This window comes from Equus caballus, chromosome 30 (genome assembly GCF_041296265.1).
Source record: "Equus caballus isolate H_3958 breed thoroughbred chromosome 30, TB-T2T, whole genome shotgun sequence".
NCBI classification, from domain to species: Eukaryota; Metazoa; Chordata; class Mammalia; order Perissodactyla; family Equidae; genus Equus; species Equus caballus.
The window spans coordinates 11,483,912-11,501,708 of NC_091713.1; the positions used below are offsets into that span (position 1 = coordinate 11,483,912).

Here is a 17,797-nt window from a genome sequence, read left to right on the forward strand (position 1 = left end):
ATTAAAAATGAATTTTGGCAATAAATGCTCTGTGATTTTTGGCATATTTGGAAGAGTTCAAGTAACTGAATTCAGAAGGAATGTTCTTAAAATCAATAAGTATTGACTACAACAAAACTCCTTCCACTGCCGTCTGGATTCATATGTGATCCAGAAATCTCTCTTTAACTTTAAAACAGGAAACATAGGAGGAGAATTTATCCTGCCTCATGCTAGCATTGAAAATAGGAACCCATGGATAGATAGATTCTTCACAGAGAAGGAAGGCTGTACTGATCACTTTAAGAGATTTATATCTAATTAAATTTTTTATTTTTAATATTTAACAAAATATTTTGGTCAATTGTGTACTAGTAGAAATTGTGTTGATAAGTCAATCCAAAAGTCAATTTGTTAACCTTAGAGCCTTCCTGTCCAGGAAATTTAAAATTTTCAATTTCTAAATGCATTTCTGTTGCAGAAAAGAATAAGGCAAATAATTTAAAATCTTTCAGCCATACCAGTATACTACACTGGAATAAAATTTTTAGGGGGAAAGTGGAATGGAATGTAATTTTAAGTGACTGATCATTGCTATGTAGCTCTCCCTATATATCCGTGTTTGTATAGATATATATGTGTTTGTGTGTATATATACACAAAGATATAGACATAGATATGTATATGGAACCACTAACATGTTTATGAATCACTGGAAATATTTAAAAGAGTAAGGTAATAGTTTTATTTTAAAATGTTTATATTTACCTTACACAACTCCTTAAAGTGACAAAAATGCAGATGTAGCTTTTTAAATATATGAGAGTGCATGCAGTTTTCCAGAATTCTATTGGGGAAAACCCTGGAAAAACTATTGCCGATCCCTGCTGTGGCCCACGGCTGCCCCAAAAGGCGCGGTGGGATCCGCACCGGCCCTGATGGAGCCGCCCTTTCCCCTCCCCGCACGTCTGCGGTCTAAAGCCCTCTGGCAAGAATTCGAGGAGGATCACTTTGCCTTTGTAGAAGTTCTGCCAGCCAGAAATGCCCGCCCTGATCCTTTCTGTTCCTCGTTCCTTGACACCTTTTCCGTCTTTTAAGACCCAGCTTGTTTCACCTCTTCATGAAACCATCCTCCAACACCATCTGCTGGGATTTTGCTTTTTCTGGTTTTTTGTTGCACCGTAAACTTAACATATGATTTCCTGTCATCTTACATTGCCCTGGAATGTTGTGTATAGTTGGTCTTGGCTTTATAAGAAGACACACTATTGTAGTCCCTCGAGGGTAGGGACCACATGTCTCTGGTTTCTCCTATAAGACCTCAGCACAGCGAGAGGCACTTAATCCATACATGGTCAGTCTGCAGCTTTGCAGGGAGAGTGGGGACATCGCGCTTCCCCTAGTAGGATTTGTGGGGAGGAGAAGTCGCCCTGCAGCGCCAACAGGTGGTATAAGGCAAAATCATGGGTTTTGGAGCCAGTCGTGGGTTCTCAGCACTGTCTCCACCACCTACTGGTTCCTTAGCCCTTCTGAGCCACAGACTTCTTTTTCCGAAAAGAGGGACACCATCTGTGGAGTGATTATCATGGGGCCTGACACTCAATCAGTCAAAATGTACGGGTAAAGTAGTTGTAAGACAGTCCCTTCATTCTTGTCTTCCTGGCGTTTGTCCCAGGAATCAATTAGAACACAGCAAATAATTTTGACTCAGGACTAAAATTCATTAGTAAGTAAAGTGTTATTGAGAAAGAAAAAAAGGCTAATATATAGTTTGTAAGAAAGGGATGTAGTTTAGATCCATTCAAATGTGTCCCCTGGAGGATAAGTCGGTCTGACTGAGCCTGCTCTCTCTGTCCTCATGCAGTCAGAGGGCCAAGAAATGCAGTTTGCTGTCCCCGGGTCTGTACTAACTGGTTGTGGTACTTTGTACTGGCAGCTGAATTCAGGGCCTGAGGCTCCTCGTGCTTGCTAAGACACAGGCATGGTCAAAAACTATATTAGACTTTTAGAATCTCTTTCCTCTTTCACCTAAATAACAAGAAGGAAAAATGCACTGAGCTCCACACCCTGACGTGTCACAAAGCTGGGGTTTCATAGTTCAGCCCTGAGCGCAGGGGGGATTCTCCTGACACCCTGTCAACCCCACCACATCTCCTCACACTCTCACACCTTGCAGCCTGTTTCTCTCCATCTCTGATGCTCGCTCTGCTTCATGGCACTTCCCTAACTGCCTTGCTTGATGTTTTTATTACTGTCTCTCCACCTGCTGGTCCGTAAGTTCCACAAGGCACTTGTTTCGCTCACCTCCTTGTACCTGTTTTCTAGCACACGATTGAGATGTGTGGGTAAGCAAAAGTAGTTCATGAAGAATGGCTGGGTAAATATGTAAACGAGGGTTGGCCTTAACCAGCTTGTTGCTTTAGCCAGAAGAACTCATTTGCGGATCTACAACATAGTGCAATTATTTGCAGCAAGTTTTCTTGCCCATGTAGGACTAAATCAGATTTAAGGTAAATTAACTAAAAGTTGAAGCCCAAGCTACATTTTAACATTTCAAGGCAACTGTATAATTAAATACTTTATGTTTAATAAGAAAGTTTGTAAACTGAATAAAACCAAGAGTATTTCATTAGAGTCAACTTATTTTGTCACTATCTTTAGGTTTTTAGATTTTCTTCAAGGAATGTAATCGGTTAAAGAGAAGATAATATCGCTCCTTAGGTAAAAATTTAATAAAGTGAAAATAGGTTCTTAGTTCTAAAGACAGCACACCTAGCTTGCTATTTTCCTTGTCTCCTGAATTACTCAATATAATCTGCATTTAAGTCCATTGTTTGCTGTTCTATCACTGCTTTCTGAAATAGTTCCTTCTACCGTGCTCCAAAACCCAATCTTCCTCCAGTCACTTACGTATTTACTAAACGTTCACTCATTTATTCAACAAACATTTACTGAATGCCGCGTGATCCGACGCTGAGAATGATACCCGCTCCAGAAACCTGTCACGGTGTAAATGAATTTAGCTGTGTTCTGCCACTTGCTTTCTGTATCTAGGACCTCTTCATTTCACGCTTTTATAATTATAGTCAGAAAATGTTATAATGGGAGGGGATTTTCAGTTTTATGAAAACAAAACCTAAAGTCTGAAGTGATTGTTTGAGTTGCTGAAGTCACAGAGCTGACGCGTGGAGAGCTGGGACTCAGTCCAGGCCTCCTGAAAACCTGCCCTCCACACCCCGAACTCCTCACAAAACCAGTCTGCCTTCCATTCTCCATAGAGCCACTTTGTCTACACCTCTCTCAATCCACTCATTCAACAAATATTTATTCCAGTATGTTCTAGGGAGCTATTTCGTTTTCTTCCTCATATCTGCTCACACACCTTGTGAGTTTTATCTGTGTTAATGTGATCACTTTCTCCTCATCCTCAGTTTAGAAATGTCCCAGTTATTCTTGACCCCTCTCTCTCCCTCCATCTTCATGTTCGCTTAGCTGACAGACTCTATTGATGTTAATTGCTAAATGTCCCTGGAATCCAGGCTTTGCTGTTCATACCCCTCATATCTTGCCTGGATGATTGCAGTAGCCTGCAAGCTGGGCTCTGTGCACTGGACTGTGTTTCGAGTTCTATACTACTGCTAGAATGAGTGTGTTTTCAGAGGAAAAAAGGAAGGAGGGAAAGGAGGTACTGCTGTCGCATTAATACTTAAAAAGCATGACACGGTAACAGATTTATAATTTACTATTTTATACAGGAGAAGCTTTTAAAAACAAAAAAGAGACAAATAAAAAACCTTAGCAAAAATTTAAAAACCTTTCTCAGTATCGCCTCATCTGCTCTTTCTAAACTTCTCTCTCCTTCACATCCTCTGAGTCCTGGCATCTCTGAATCCCCTCCTCATTTTTAGACCCTTTAATGGCCCCCTTGCTCCAGTACGCAGTTCTGGGTCCCCATCGTCTTTGAAGTTCTGGTGTTGGCACAGTGCCTGCCACAGGGTAGGTACTCAATAGGAGCTTGTTGAGTGAATAAATCCGTCTCTGGGGAAAGGCGGAGAAATGAATGAATAATCTTGTTAAAGTGTACTCGTTGTGGACTAGAGGCATAAGTGAAGACTGTAGGTGCGTGGAAGCCTTTGCTCCCTCGGCAGCAGTCCTTGCATGTAGACAGTGTCCCCTGCTAGCAGGTAGGGTAGGGCAGCCTCTGCATAGCTTACTGTAACTTTGAGCAGTTCACACTGGTGGAACCCACTCTGACTTAATCTCTAACGGCTGCATCACACACAGCTGAGAGAAGGCAAAACCAAAAGAGACACTCACTTGGCGACTCGCCAACTTGCTCCAGAGTGTCTTTGGCAGAAAATTTAAGGCAATAGCTGCATCGCTGGGGCGAGGCTGGGTTTAGGGCTTTTATTTTTGTGCTGCTGTAATCCACATGCTATTTTCTAGTCTCCATTTTCTTGTGAGGGTAAATGTTTCCAGCCGATTTCCTGGGGACTGCGAGGTGTTATTCCTCCCGGGTATTTCAGCCTTTAGAACTGTCGTGGTGCAGAGGCTCTGTAGGTACCTCCAGTGGAGAAAGCGTGGCCTCTGTTGTGTGTGTCTGCCCTGCACCATGCTGTGCTGTCCACCTTCTCTTCCTGCAGGCATTGTTTCCATAACCACCCTGACTGTGCTGGCCTACGAGCGTTATATCCGCGTGGTCCACGCCAGAGTGATCAATTTCTCCTGGGCCTGGAGGGCTCTTACCTACATCTGGCTGTACTCCCTGGCATGGTCAGGAGCACCTCTCCTGGGCTGGAACAGGTACATCCTGGACATACATGGACTGGGCTGCGCCGTGGACTGGAAATCCAAGGATGCCAACGATTCCACCTTTGTGCTCTTCTTATTTCTTGGCTGCCTGGTGGTGCCCATGGGCGTCATAGCCCATTGCTATGGCCATATCCTGTATTCCATTCGAATGGTGAGTTGAAGACTACAAATGCCCCACTCCAAACCATGGCCATGGCAGACAATTTTGTGGGGAAGAGAATGAAACCCTTCCTTCCTGATCAGTAGTTGCCCACAGCAGGAGCAGCTCTAGGGAGCTTCCCGTTTGAGGGGATTTTGCACTATGAGTCATTGTCTGAAAAGTTCAATGAGGAATAACATTTACTCTCTCTACACCGCTCTCTAACCAGAAAAAGGAAGGAAAGGGGTTTTGGACAGACAAGGTCAACAACCACCAAACCCTTACATTCTTCAGCATTCTTAGAATTGAAGAACTCTAACGAAGGGGATTCCACACTTCCCGTGATTTTATTCACTGAAAGGTCACAGAAACCTCTAGAAAACAGTACAGGTATTTTGTCTGGAAATCACTCAGGAGTCATAAAGGACAAGAAGTGACCACAAGCAGGTTTCCCAGCGGGTGCTAGCAAGGAGGACGTGTGCAGTAACAAGGCTGGGGCACAGGCCTCATCCCAGCCTCTAACTTCATCCGTGGATGTTTCCCGTCCTCCCTCGCTGCTTCTTCCTGCTCAGTTATCTTCTTCATCAAAACCCTCCAGTCTCGTGCTCTCTCTGCCAAACCCCTCTAGCTTTCGCCTCTTTCTTTTTTTAACCAAACTTAGCCATGCGCGTCACTTGAAGTCATGATTATTGCCCTCGACTTCCACGTTCCACCTTTCTTCATACACATCTATTTTGTAAAAAAGAAAAAATTCCCATATCAACCCAACTGTCTATCTTCTCCATGCCTGTAGTCTGACCACAAAGAGGAGCTGGAGAAAACCCACACTGGGTTCCCAGTGTCCATATTCAGGTGTCCTCGGTCGTGTCTAGCAATCTTTGGATCTCTAGATGTTGCACTCTCTCTACGCAATTGCTGCTACAGACCCTCCATTCTCATTTTAAATTCTTTCCCTACTAGCCCCCTCATTCTTATCAAATAATCATGCTTATTTTTTTGGCAAAATAAAGCCGTTATGGAGAAATTCCTCAAATCCCTGCCCCCGTTTATGCAAGCCTCCGTGTTCACACTCCTCCTTCGACCTCTTTCTTCAGTTACAGGGTAATGGGAGAGATCTCTCGGGACCAAGCTGATCCTAGATTCTGGTTTTCCCCCCAACCTCATTCTCTGCCCCAGGGACCTCTCTCAAGTAATAATCTTCTCTTTCACTTATATGTTCAATCTCTCCCTTACTACTCGCTCTTTCCTCTGAATATATAACCATGCTAATTTAATTCAAAAGCAAAATCTACTCTCAACTCCCTCTAATTATCATTTTGTTTCTCTCCTTGTCACTGCCAACTCACAGAATCCTTAGTGGCTTTCGTGCTGCATCATCACTCATTAAGCATTCGTTTGACCAGTATTTACTGAGTATCTAGAATGTACCTGTTACTTACTGTTATGGACTGAATGTTTTTGTCCTCCCAAAATTCATATGTGGAAGCCTACATGCCCAACTGATGGTATTGGAGGTGGGCCTTTAGGAGGTAATAGGGTTCTATGATGTCATGAGAGTGGGCCTTCATGATGGGACCAGTGCCCTGATGAGAAGAGGCAGGGAGGCTGGAGTGCGCTCTTTCTTTCCCTCTCTCTCCACCATGTGAGAACGCAGAGGAGAAGGCAGTCATCTCCAAGCCGAGCTTGTTGGCACCTTGATCTTAGACTTCCCAGCCTCCAGATCCGTGAGAAGTAAATTTCTGTTGTGTGAGCCACTCAGTCTATGGTATTTTATTATGGAAGCCCAAGCTGACTGAGACGTTTACTAGGCTCTGAGGATCTAACAATGTATCAGATAGAGCCCCTGCCTCAAAGAGTGTAGTTTAGTGAGTTCACCTAGCATTTACCCTCAACTCATTGCAAATTGGCACCCCTTTCCTCTACCACACTCTCACGGAGACAGCCCTCATTAAGGTCATTGATGACCTCCCAAATGTTAGATCCAATGGACACATTTCTGTTTCCTTTTTTTTTATTTGTGACATTTGAGACTTGTGATGCTGTTGACACCTTCCACTTTAACTGTGATTTTCTCCTCCTGTTGTTTCTAGGACCCCATTCTCTCATATCTTTACTGCTAACTCTCTGGCCCCATATTCTTAAGTCTTTCAAGGGCTTCTTTGCCTCGGGCCTCGCCAGCATTCTCTGTTTAGCTTTCATCTCATACTGCACACTAACCTTGGGCCATCTCACATACCGCCAGGATCTCTCCTTCTAACAATAGCTTGGTGACTTTGAAATCTCTATTTCTGATCAGGTTGTTCTTCTGACCTCTGTCAGATCTTCACAGTCAATTGGCTATTGAACACCTCCACTTTTGGTCCACAGACTTGTCAAATTCAGCATGTGTGAAGATGAATTGGTCATCTTTCTCCCCAAATCTGCTACTCCTCCATTCCCATTCTCAGTAAGTGTTCCTCATTCCTAGCTATCTAAGCCAGAAATCAGGCAGTAATCTTTGACTATTCCTTATTCATGTCTTCCCCTGCATCCAACCAATTATCAATTTTTATCTATTTGACCTCGAATATTTTTCCTTATATCCTTTTTTTCCTCTCCCACTGCCACAGACTCAATTCAAAAAGACTTTAGTTTTTCTTCCTGTATTCTTATTTTCCTCTAATCCCTTTTTTCCATACTGCCACCAGAATAAGTGTTCTCAAAGGCAAATTTTCTCATGTCCCTGCTCAGCTTAAAATCTTTTAGGGGTTCCATTGCCTTCAAGATTAAAAATAGAGGCCAGCCTGGTGGTGCAGCGGTTAAGTTCGCACATTCTGCTTCTCAGCGGCCTGGGGTTCGCTGGTTCAAATCCCGGGTGCGGACATGGCACCACTTGGCACGCCATGCTGTGGTAGGCACCCCACATATAAAGCAGAGGAAGATGGGTACGGATGTTAGCTCAGGGCCAGGCTTCCTCAGCAAAAAAGAGAAGGACTGGCAGTAGTTAGCTCAGGGCTAATCTTCCTCAAAAATAAATAAATAAATAAATAAATAAATAAATAAATAAAGCCCCTGAGTGTGACTACCAGGTCCTGTATGGCCATCTCTTATCTGCCTGTCCAGTCTCATTTCTTGACACACCCTCCCTCTTGCCACCTGAGGATCCAGCCAGCTTCAGTATTTCTTGTTCCCGGAGCTTGGCATGTGTTCTTTACTTCTTTGCCTTAACACACTTCCTTTGGAACATTCTGTCTCTGCTCCTTACTTGGCTAGCTCCAACTCACCTCAGAAGGCTGAGCTCAGGATCTTCTTGCTCTTAGCCTGTGTATCCCAAAGCTCTCCCTGGTCACCTCCCTCATGGCATGTGTCACCTGTAAAGCAGAATGTTTGTGTGCACGTCCCCCTCATGAAATAGTGAATTCTTCAAGAGAGAGACCCCATCTTATTTATTTTTTCACTTACAGCTGGAACAGTACCTGCATGCAATAGGTGATCAGAGACTATTTTTGGAAGGAGTTACAGGCAGAGGGCGCAGGAAGGGGAAGTGGTGGAAGCACAAAGAGACTTGACTTTAGACTGCGCAGTAACCTCAACACAGAACTTGGTGCCAGCATTTGCCTCTGTTTTCTTCTCCAGAGGGGTGACCCCCAGCAGCAGTGGACACATAGCTACTCACCTGAGAATGAGGACTCAGTGATGTCTTTGAAAATCTACAGGTGTCTGGATCAATGAGCACTGAGCATCTGCGTTTCTATGGGCAGAGAACACTTAGAGGGAATTCTGGAAAATTTGTCTGAAGCAGTTCATGCTGTAGGACAGATTGAACCGGGATGAGCTTTTGCTTCATTCTTAGCAATTTTGAAAAATATCCTCAAATGAATAAAGATGGGGGAGACATGGAGGAGAGCTCTCTGTTTGGAAAACATTGACTGAGCTGAGTGAAGGAATAGAGAATGATGAAACAAAGAGGCCAAAGAGAGATAAATGAAAAATAACCATGGAAACTTCACATTTACAAACCCAAAAAGTCTGAAACGTTAGTCAGGATCTTCTCCTTATACCAAAGAGGAACTGGGAAAATATAGGCCAATATTTTCATAAATTAACTTCTGTAGCATGCATGTAATCCCAAGATGATAAATGAGTGCTCCGCTTTGATAAATGGCAAGAGAGGATGGGGATTGGCTTGCCCATAAAATGGTACCAGTAAAACTGTTGGGCCCCAGATAGTGGGGCCCTGGGGGACAGATCATTGAAATGTGGTTCTATTACTAGTTGATTGGAACTCTGAGGAGTCAAAAATCGTGATTCCTAATATCCTGTAGTATCATAAAAATACATATGCATAAGATATGTTTGTTAGTTTCAAATATAATTCAAATATAAATATTTAATTTCAAAAACAATTCCACAAAGTCTTGTGTGGAACTGGGACCCAACTTCTCTTAACTCTAGTAGGTTATCCGTTTTAACCTCCTTTAATCTTGACTCTCAGAGAAGGCAACTGAATTGCTCAGCGTCACCCAGGGAGCAGAAGTGGTGAATCTGGGATATAACGCCCGATCTTCTAATTCCAAATCTGGAGCTTTTCCTAGAACTCCACAACCTTCTGAAAAACTCTAAGGAAAACCTCCCACCCCCTAAAAAATGCTGTTCTGAAAATAGAATAATATTTTATCACATTACATAAAATAGTTTCTTTTAAAATAGATAGTAATAGTACCAGACATTTAACACTCACTCTCACACACACACATTCTTTCCACTCTAAGAAAAATTAGCCATTTTAATTATCCACGTCTTCTTCTATTCTTTGTCAATATGAATGTGCAATTCTAATAAGAACATAGTTTCTTAAATATAATTTTAGATAATAATTTAGATGTATCAGTTCAAATTTACTTTCAAATACTATAAACACCTGTTCTAACTGATTTACATGGAAGTTTTTTTCCTTAATTTTTATGATAATGCTAGAAATAGAAGGAACACTTAGAGTTTGTTGAAATGCAATAAATTTTGCAGGTTAAAATGATAGACTAAGTCAAAACAGTATGCCAGATTGCTTTTTTTTTTTTATCAGTATGTAAACCATTTGTATTTTTGTAGCAAAATTAGCTTCTTAGGATGGTCAGAAATAGCCCTTTAATTTAAGAACGTACTTTTGGTGTACAGGAATGTTCTCCCCCTCACCTAAATAGCACATTTATAGCAATAATAGGAGGAACTTCTAAAGGAGCTTTTATCTGAGAAACTCGAAGAACTTTCAGGCTGTAGGCCGTTAGTCTTCAATACCTTTAATGGGGACAAACCAGGAGTGGGTATGCTGACTTTAGAGGAATGGGGCTCCCTGGGTTTTACCAAGTGCTCTCTCCTGCCACTGAGGAAACCACCTGGGAACAAAGGCCTCCTCCCGTCCCACGTTCCAGTCGTCAGCTGTGAGTTGGAAGTCTCAGCAGTCTCCAGTAAGAATTCGTTTGGGAATTAAGTTCTCATCGAGACTGGCTGTAGACTTACCCATGCAGAACTCCTGACATCACAGGTTTGCTGCCTGGTTTGAGAATTTGAGGATTATGCTCTGGATAAATGAGTTTCCAGAATCATGGAGAAATTGCTTCCAATTTATCATGACTCTTTCAACCGTCTCTTAGCAACTTGAAGATCAAGGCAAAATAATACATGGTATTGTTCTCTAAATAAATTAGAAAACATTAAAACCCCTTAAAGGATCTAAGAGGCTATGTGGCTCAATGTACTACATCAGAGATGAGGAGGCTGAGACCCAGAGGGGTTAAGGTCTGGGCCCGGCTGTAGGGCCTGCATCAGAAGTCAGGCCCCCAAGGTCCTATTCAGTTCTCTTTCTGTTAAGGTGGGGCTTCTGTTAATGTTGTCTGAATATCTATCAGAAAAACAACAAAGACAGTGGCTCTTTCATTTTCAACCCTTTCCTTTCATTGTCTTTTCTGTAGCTTCGTTGTGTTGAAGATCTTCAGACAATTCAAGTGATGAAGATTTTAAGATATGAAAAGAAACTGGCCAAAATGTGCTTTTTTATGATATTCACCTTCCTGATCTTTTGGATGCCTTACATTGTGATCTGTTTCTTGGTGGCTAATGGTTATGGACACCTGGTCACTCCAACAGTATCTATTGTTTCATATCTCTTTGCTAAATCAAGCACTATATATAATCCGATTATTTATATCTTCACGATCAGAAAGGTAAGCTTTGTAATTAACTAATTGTTTTCACCATGTGGGTAGGATTGTTTGAAAATATAATACTTTTATACAGATTATTCAGAGCAGCTTCAATGATAAAAACCTAAATCAAGAATTTTACAGGAAAGTAAAGGGTTCAGGAAGAAATATAGGATATTCCAAAAGAAAATAATAACAATTCTAAGATTTGCCAATGGAAATTTACACTTGTTAGGTATAATTCTATTAAAATTAATATTTAATTCATCAGAAAACATTTTACATCTAGTAATACTAACAGCCACAATCAAAGTTAATAATTCATGTAAAATTCTTCACTGTACTTTGCAGGTTACACCCTTTATCTTTACAAAACATCATGAAATAGGCACTAATATTATTCCTTATTTTATTTATGGATTTTGAAACAGGTTCAGAGGTTAAATAAATCGTCTGATACAGGAGTTTTTGGTTCCTGAATTTGAACCTGGTTTGCTTGACTCTCAAGAGTCCATGCTCAAAAATCCTCACTTGCGGTTATGGGTTCTGTTAGTCATTGGTTGGGGTGTTATTCACACACCACGGCCAATGTGTAGCTAAAATTAACTTGGCTCAAGAAACTTCCTCTAGATCTGCTGGGAAGCTTATTATCTGTTTCTGTAGTAGGAAGGTTTTGACTTGATGGTTGTCACTCATGCCTACAAGAGCCCTCATTATGACTGATATGAAGCAGAGCCTCTAATTTACAAAGTTTAAAGATCAGAGAATTTAAAAGTTATGAATAATGGTTCATTATGATATTGGAATTTTAAAGTAAGTCATATTAGTTACAGGCAAAATAACCACTCTGACTGCTGAAGCGTTTGGAAGAAGAGGGCACTTTTTAACCTCCCAATGTTCAGTGCTAAATCTCCTCTTTCTTCTTATGCCTTTCCTTTCTCCTGAATGTTGTTGGTTTACCTTCTCCATGAGCTTACTCTTATATGCCTTCAATTTCCTTTCACTGATGGCCTTTCTCTCCCTTTCATGTTGACTCCCATTTGTCTATTTCCTTGAACCCAGAGATGTTTAACTTGGAATCCTTAGACTCTGAGAATCACTTGAATTGGCCTCAGGAGAGCCATTGGAACTCCTGAAATTGTTTATAAATCTTTATTATTATTATCATTATTGGTTGAGGAAGATTAGCCTTGAGCTAACATCTGCTGCCAATCCTCTTTTTGCTGAGGAAGATTGGCCCTCAGCTAACATCCGTGCCCATCTTCCTCTACTTTATATGTGGAATGCCTGCCACAGCATGGCTTGCCAAGCAGTGCATAGGTCTGCACCCCTGGATCAGAACCTGTGAACCCTGGGCTGCTGAAGTGGGACTTGCGAACTTCACCGCTGCACCATGAAGCCAGCTCCTATAAAACTTCTTGAGAATATGCACATGTGAATTTTTCCAGTGAGATGGTGGATTCTAGCTTTAATTTTCTGAAGGAGTATAAGATCTCCATATTTTAAGGATTGCCACCTCAACAGGCAAATAAGTACATTTTAAATATAATAACTAACAATTATTTTTTGTGTCCTTTCTCTGGGCCAATGGGCTATAAACCAGTGTTTTTAAAACTTAAATGTGCATACATTGCAACTGTAGATCTTGTTAAAAAAAAGTGTGTATTTCTGACTCAGCATGGTCTGGGTGCCCAAGATTCTGCATTTCTAATGTAGTCTAAAAAACATAATAAACAAACAAGTAAAACAGTGGTCCTTACCCTCAATGAGTTTACCATTTATAGGAGAAAACATTTGTTGACATACATACTGTATTTAATCCTTAGAATAATGAATCTTTAGCACTTGACATACGAAACAATAGTTTGGTGAATAAATGAAGTCTCACACAAATATTTTTAAATGTGAGTATAAACTAAATGCTAACTCGTATATAAATGGAGTTCAAAGAAGACAGAAATCAACGTAGCTATTTATTATATTTTTCATTGACATTTCCTGATCTGGGAAAGCCCATGTATTACCATTTTATTTCTCTCTAAACAAAGGGAATAAAAATTAAATTAAGTAACTTTGTATTTATGTTTTATTGGTTATGATAGACTAACTATTGTAACAAAAAACCCTAACATTTCAATGGATTAACAAGAAAGAGTTTATTCCTCATTGAGATCAGAGTCCACGGTCCAGGGTATTTGGTGGAGATGGGATCTGCTCCATGCAGTCACGTAGGAATCTAGGTTTCTTCCATGCTGTGATGTTACCATCTTCAGACCTTGACCTCCAAGGTTCTAGTAGAAGGAGAAGAGCACAGAGGAGCCCCTGAAAGGGGGCAGAGAAATATGGTTCAGTGTTGTACCCGGGACACAGAGATGAGTCATGGGTGCTGGTGAACACTAGCACTCTCTGCTGTAGTCTTTTTTTCTCCAATTGATTCATAATCTTGATGGAAAAAAAAAAAATTCTTCACCTAATTAAGGGAACATAAGTGAGTTCACTAGGCTGTAAACTATGCCAGGAAGGGCCTGTCTGTCTTTGCTGCCCACAATATCCCCAGATTGTAGCACAGTGGCTGTCACCAGTAGGAGCTCACTGAATATTTGTGAATATCCCTCAGAGACATAGATCTAGCTGCCCTCCTAAAAGGTGCGCACAACTTGAATCTATGGAGATTATGAAGTATTGAAATATTCCTATGTGGTCTGGTTAAGAAGAATTATAAGAAATAAAAGACATGAAAGAAACTCCAGGGTTGCTTAGCTAGATCTGAGCATTACTACCTTAACCAACACCGACATAAGCTGACAAATTTTTTTTAAAACCCCAATTAAATTCAACTAATTTTCTTGAATGTTAATCCAGATTAAGGGCCAAACTTCTACTTAATATTCAACTTTATTCTCTCTCTGCCCAGTTTCGAAGATCCCTTTCGCAGCTCCTCTGTTTCCGACTGCTGAGATGCCAGCGGCCTGCTAAAGACCAACCACCAGTTGGCAGTGAAATGCAGATCAGACCCATTGTGATGTCACAGAAAGACGGGGACAGGCCAAAGAAAAAAGTGACTTTCAACTCTTCTTCCATCATTTTTATCATCACCAGTGATGAATCACTATCAGTCCACGACAGTGACAAAATCAATGGGTCAAAGGTTGAAGTAATACAAGTTCGTCCTTTATAGGAATGGCTAATAATAATGAAAGACGGGGCCTTATGTCGGACACCGCTTTTAGATTTCCATTACAAGGACTATTTGGGAGTCACTCCCCATCTATGTAATATCAACAGAACTTTGGTGGCCCAGCAGGAAATCCGAACTGCCCGTGTGCTCTCTGGCTTCCAGTAGCAATCGAGCAAGACAAATTCTTTTAATTCAATGGGTGCTTTACATAATGACAAACCAGTTGTGGCACAAGATGGATGTCTGGCACCATCAATTTCTAACATGTTGGAAATTTTCATTTCAAATATAGTTTTTAAATGACCATATTTCCCAAGGCACATAATACATTTGTCTCAGATATTTAGGTGTAAAAATAACTTTGTCTCGCACACAGGTGTGAAATAGCTAGAAAATCTTGAATTTCCCGTAGTGTTGGGTCCTATTTAGTGTCACGTCAAATGTTTGGCCAATCACATTTATGAAAGAGACAATTCTAGGATGAAAAAGAAAATCTCCTAACTTTACCTGGAACAAAAGACTGTTGCTGTATGTGTAGTATGATAAAGAGGAATTTCGGATGAATGTGCTGCTGAGCAAGCTCTAGAAGACACTACTGAAAGTATCACAGCAAAGAAAATAGGATGGTGAATTTCAAGGTAAAATCGTGGTGTATAGGTAATCATACATTAGTAGAGGATGTACACGGAGAAGATGGTGTTGGTGACAGATAGGCATATATTTCATTTTAAACAGGACCATGGCAGGGTTACCCTCTCCTTTGAATAATTTCCCACAATTTAGCCAAGCGTTCTGCATTTAGAAAAGGAGTTTCAAGCAAAAAACCAAACAAACCTACATTTGAAGGGAGATGAAAGTAAGTGTAGAACTGTAGTCATAAAATGTGATATTTAATCTTCTTTGCTCTTCAGTCAGTTCATTGGGTGATTAATGGTCAGTGTTAGTGAAGAGGCCATTTTTCCATGAGTCGTTGTTTAGACTAAACATGGATTATCAGAGCTCAAGGATTTCTTTGACAATATGGAAAAGAAACACTGAATCATTTCATTTTATTGCCTAATTTTTATTTCTTAGGTGACTGTCCTACTGGTCTTCATAATTAATCATGTTTGAAAGACTTCTACATGATTTAGTCGGCCCATTGAAGAAGGAAGAGTGAAAGAAAACATTTTCACTACATGAACTTTTAAAACTCAAGTTTATTGCTGGCTCTGCCACAGCCTGTAGCTCAAGCATAAGTCGGTAAATTGCTTCTGAGAGTCTGAAATGGAATGAAATATGACTTCATAGTTCTGCAAAGACTGTCTCCCCTTGTTTCCTCTCCACTCTCTTGTTTAAGTAGATATTTAATTTATCACTAAAACCCTCCCTATCCTTCACTTAGTATGGCATTAATAGCCTGTTTTCAATCTTCAGAAGGTAATACTGGCATTTGAAGACTGGGAAATAAAATCCATTCATTTTGTACTCTCTAGAGCACCCGAATTCCTCATTTACATTTCTAGTTTTATCAGGTGAATCTGAGCCCTGTGCTTAGGTCAGTTCCATCCAGGTGATGAAAGTGTGGTTTACATATTAGGCAAATTGTAATTTTTAGTCCAGGGTGTTGAGTCAATCCTTTCGTGACCTCTATTGTTTCCTTTAAAGAAAAATTGTGATCAGTGTCTTCTTTGAGGCTTCTGGGGCCTTACTTTTTGAGAAGTGAAAGACATCTTGGTCATTACACTGTTACTATATTTAGAATGACCGGGCTTCAGCATAGTGATGTGGGGAAGTTGCGTGTTGCAACTTAAAGTGGTGGGTGGGTTTTTTCCCCAATAATTGCAATGAACACACAGAGAAATTCTACATTGAATTTAATTATAAGCTGACAAATATCTTCCATTAGTGAATTAAATATGGTGATGGAAACATGGTTTTGATCCTTAGTTTTGATTACAGAGAAATCAAGTATTTGCTACTTCAAAACCTTTATATCACCTGCTATTGACTTCATCCTGTATTCTGGAAGTAAGTGACCCAGTCCCATGGTCTTCTCAAGTAGTCCAGGGTTCTCGGTGACATGCAGCGCGTAAGTAGGTAGGTACTGCTGATGGCTATCAGTGTTCCGAAGAAAAAGAGTCCTTTGTTTATCACCTGCAAAGACAGCAAGAACTCTCGTTTTATTTGTCCAGAGATTGAAGTCTTGAAACAGACTTCATTCTTCAAAGACGTTGTAAGCAAGTTCCTCTTTCTTCTTTGACCTGAAACAGCAATGTAATTGCATGACCATTAGGTCATGTACTGCAGTGTTGGCGCTTCCCTCCTCTCTCTCTTCCCAGAAACAGCTGAATGTGTGTTCTATGTAAGGAATTCTTAGCAGTCAGCCTTTGTACAGCCGTAAAAAACCAACATACAACCCCCCCCCCCGCCACAGTTTAGAAAAAAGAGCCATGAACTCTGTCTTAGAAGAGTCCTGTGCTAAAGCCACAGCCAGTTCAGTCTCTGCTGCAACCCTATGCAAAGTCCCCATGAGAAGAGTGATGGGCCTGGTGATCTCTGTGACTCAGATGACATACACACCCAAAGACTTTAAACATGGCATCTTCACCACCTGCAGTATATCAACAACATGAGGTGAGGCTCATTCTAGCCTGGATTAGGTGCCCTCCTGTATCATCGTGGCCTCTTTCTGTCACTGAACTTACTGCCTGCATTCGAACTGCCTGTCACTGTCTGTTTCCCCTGCCAGGCTTTTAGCTACTTGAGGTCAGGGACCCTATTTTATTCATCTTTGTATGAATAAGTCTAGATTCCTTCCAATCCATTGTCCACACAGCAAAGTAATCTTTCCAAAATCCGCACCTGAGTCTATTAGCCTCCCTCAGTCTCCCTGTTTCCCTCAAGGTAATATTAAACATCTTTAAGGCCCTGCTTACCATTCCAGCTCCACCTGTGGCCGTTCTCACATGGACCTGTTGCCTTCCAGCTCCATCAGAATACTCGCCATTCCCAGTCTGGACATGGGAGAGGTTTCTTCAGCCTCCCCTGTCCTGGCCCACCCCCGTTCTCTCCAGGGCAGTGTGTGCCTCTCCACTGCAATTGTCCATCTCCCCCACTAGTCTCTGAGCTGTGTGAAGGTCAGGGACTGCTTCTTATTCATCATCATGTCCAGCTCAGTGTCTACACACTACATAAAACTATTTGTTGAATGAATGAAGTCGTAAAAACTCCAAAGTCGAAAATCAGGAATCTCAATGTCCACTTACTGTCATCTCTGGGTCAGCTGCCCAAAATAACTGTGGCATGGCATTACATTGTGTTTTAAAAGTGATTGAATTCTGTCTAGTTTTACAAACTAAACCCGTAAGAGTATTGCGTGGGGCAAAAGTCATCATTAAATAAAAGTAAAAAGTCACATTGCTGAAATAAAAAGTTTAGAAATACTACCATCAATTTCTTTTTTCAATTTCTTCCCTTCAAAAGCTCTCTCTCTCTCCCTCTGCCTCTTATTTGTAATTTTGTTTGTCA

The 17,797-nt window shown here is 41.0% G+C and overlaps 2 protein-coding genes across 5 annotated transcripts in view; one reads left to right on the forward strand and one right to left on the reverse strand.

The window, feature by feature from the left end:
- OPN3 (opsin 3) overlaps positions 1–15,754 on the forward strand; it is a 42,087-nt gene extending 26,333 nt beyond the window's left edge. The window contains exons 2-5 of one of the 2 annotated variants that reach the window (XR_002805090.2): positions 4,623–4,942; positions 10,879–11,130; positions 14,024–14,925; positions 15,362–15,754. Coding sequence is in view for 1 of the 2 variants with exons in the window: in XM_023632625.2 (XP_023488393.1) it covers positions 4,623–4,942; positions 10,879–11,130; positions 14,024–14,287 (836 nt within the window). In the remaining variant the exon portion in view is untranslated. Of the gene's footprint in view, positions 1–4,622; positions 4,943–10,878; positions 11,131–14,023 lie in introns of both variants that reach the window. The other variant, XM_023632625.2, reaches the window with a different exon arrangement.
- The window catches only part of KMO (kynurenine 3-monooxygenase), a 53,743-nt gene continuing 49,192 nt past the window's right edge, over positions 13,247–17,797 (reverse strand). Inside the window, exons 15-16 of one of the 3 annotated variants that reach the window (XM_005607944.4) lie at positions 16,268–16,423; positions 13,247–13,431 (exon numbers count right to left, since the gene is read on the reverse strand). In XM_005607944.4, coding sequence (XP_005608001.1) covers positions 16,280–16,423 — 144 coding nt within the window. In that variant the 3' untranslated portion in view covers positions 13,247–13,431; positions 16,268–16,279. Of the gene's footprint in view, positions 13,432–16,126; positions 16,531–17,797 lie in introns of those variants that run through there. The other 2 variants (XM_023632624.2, XM_070255779.1) reach the window with 2 other exon arrangements.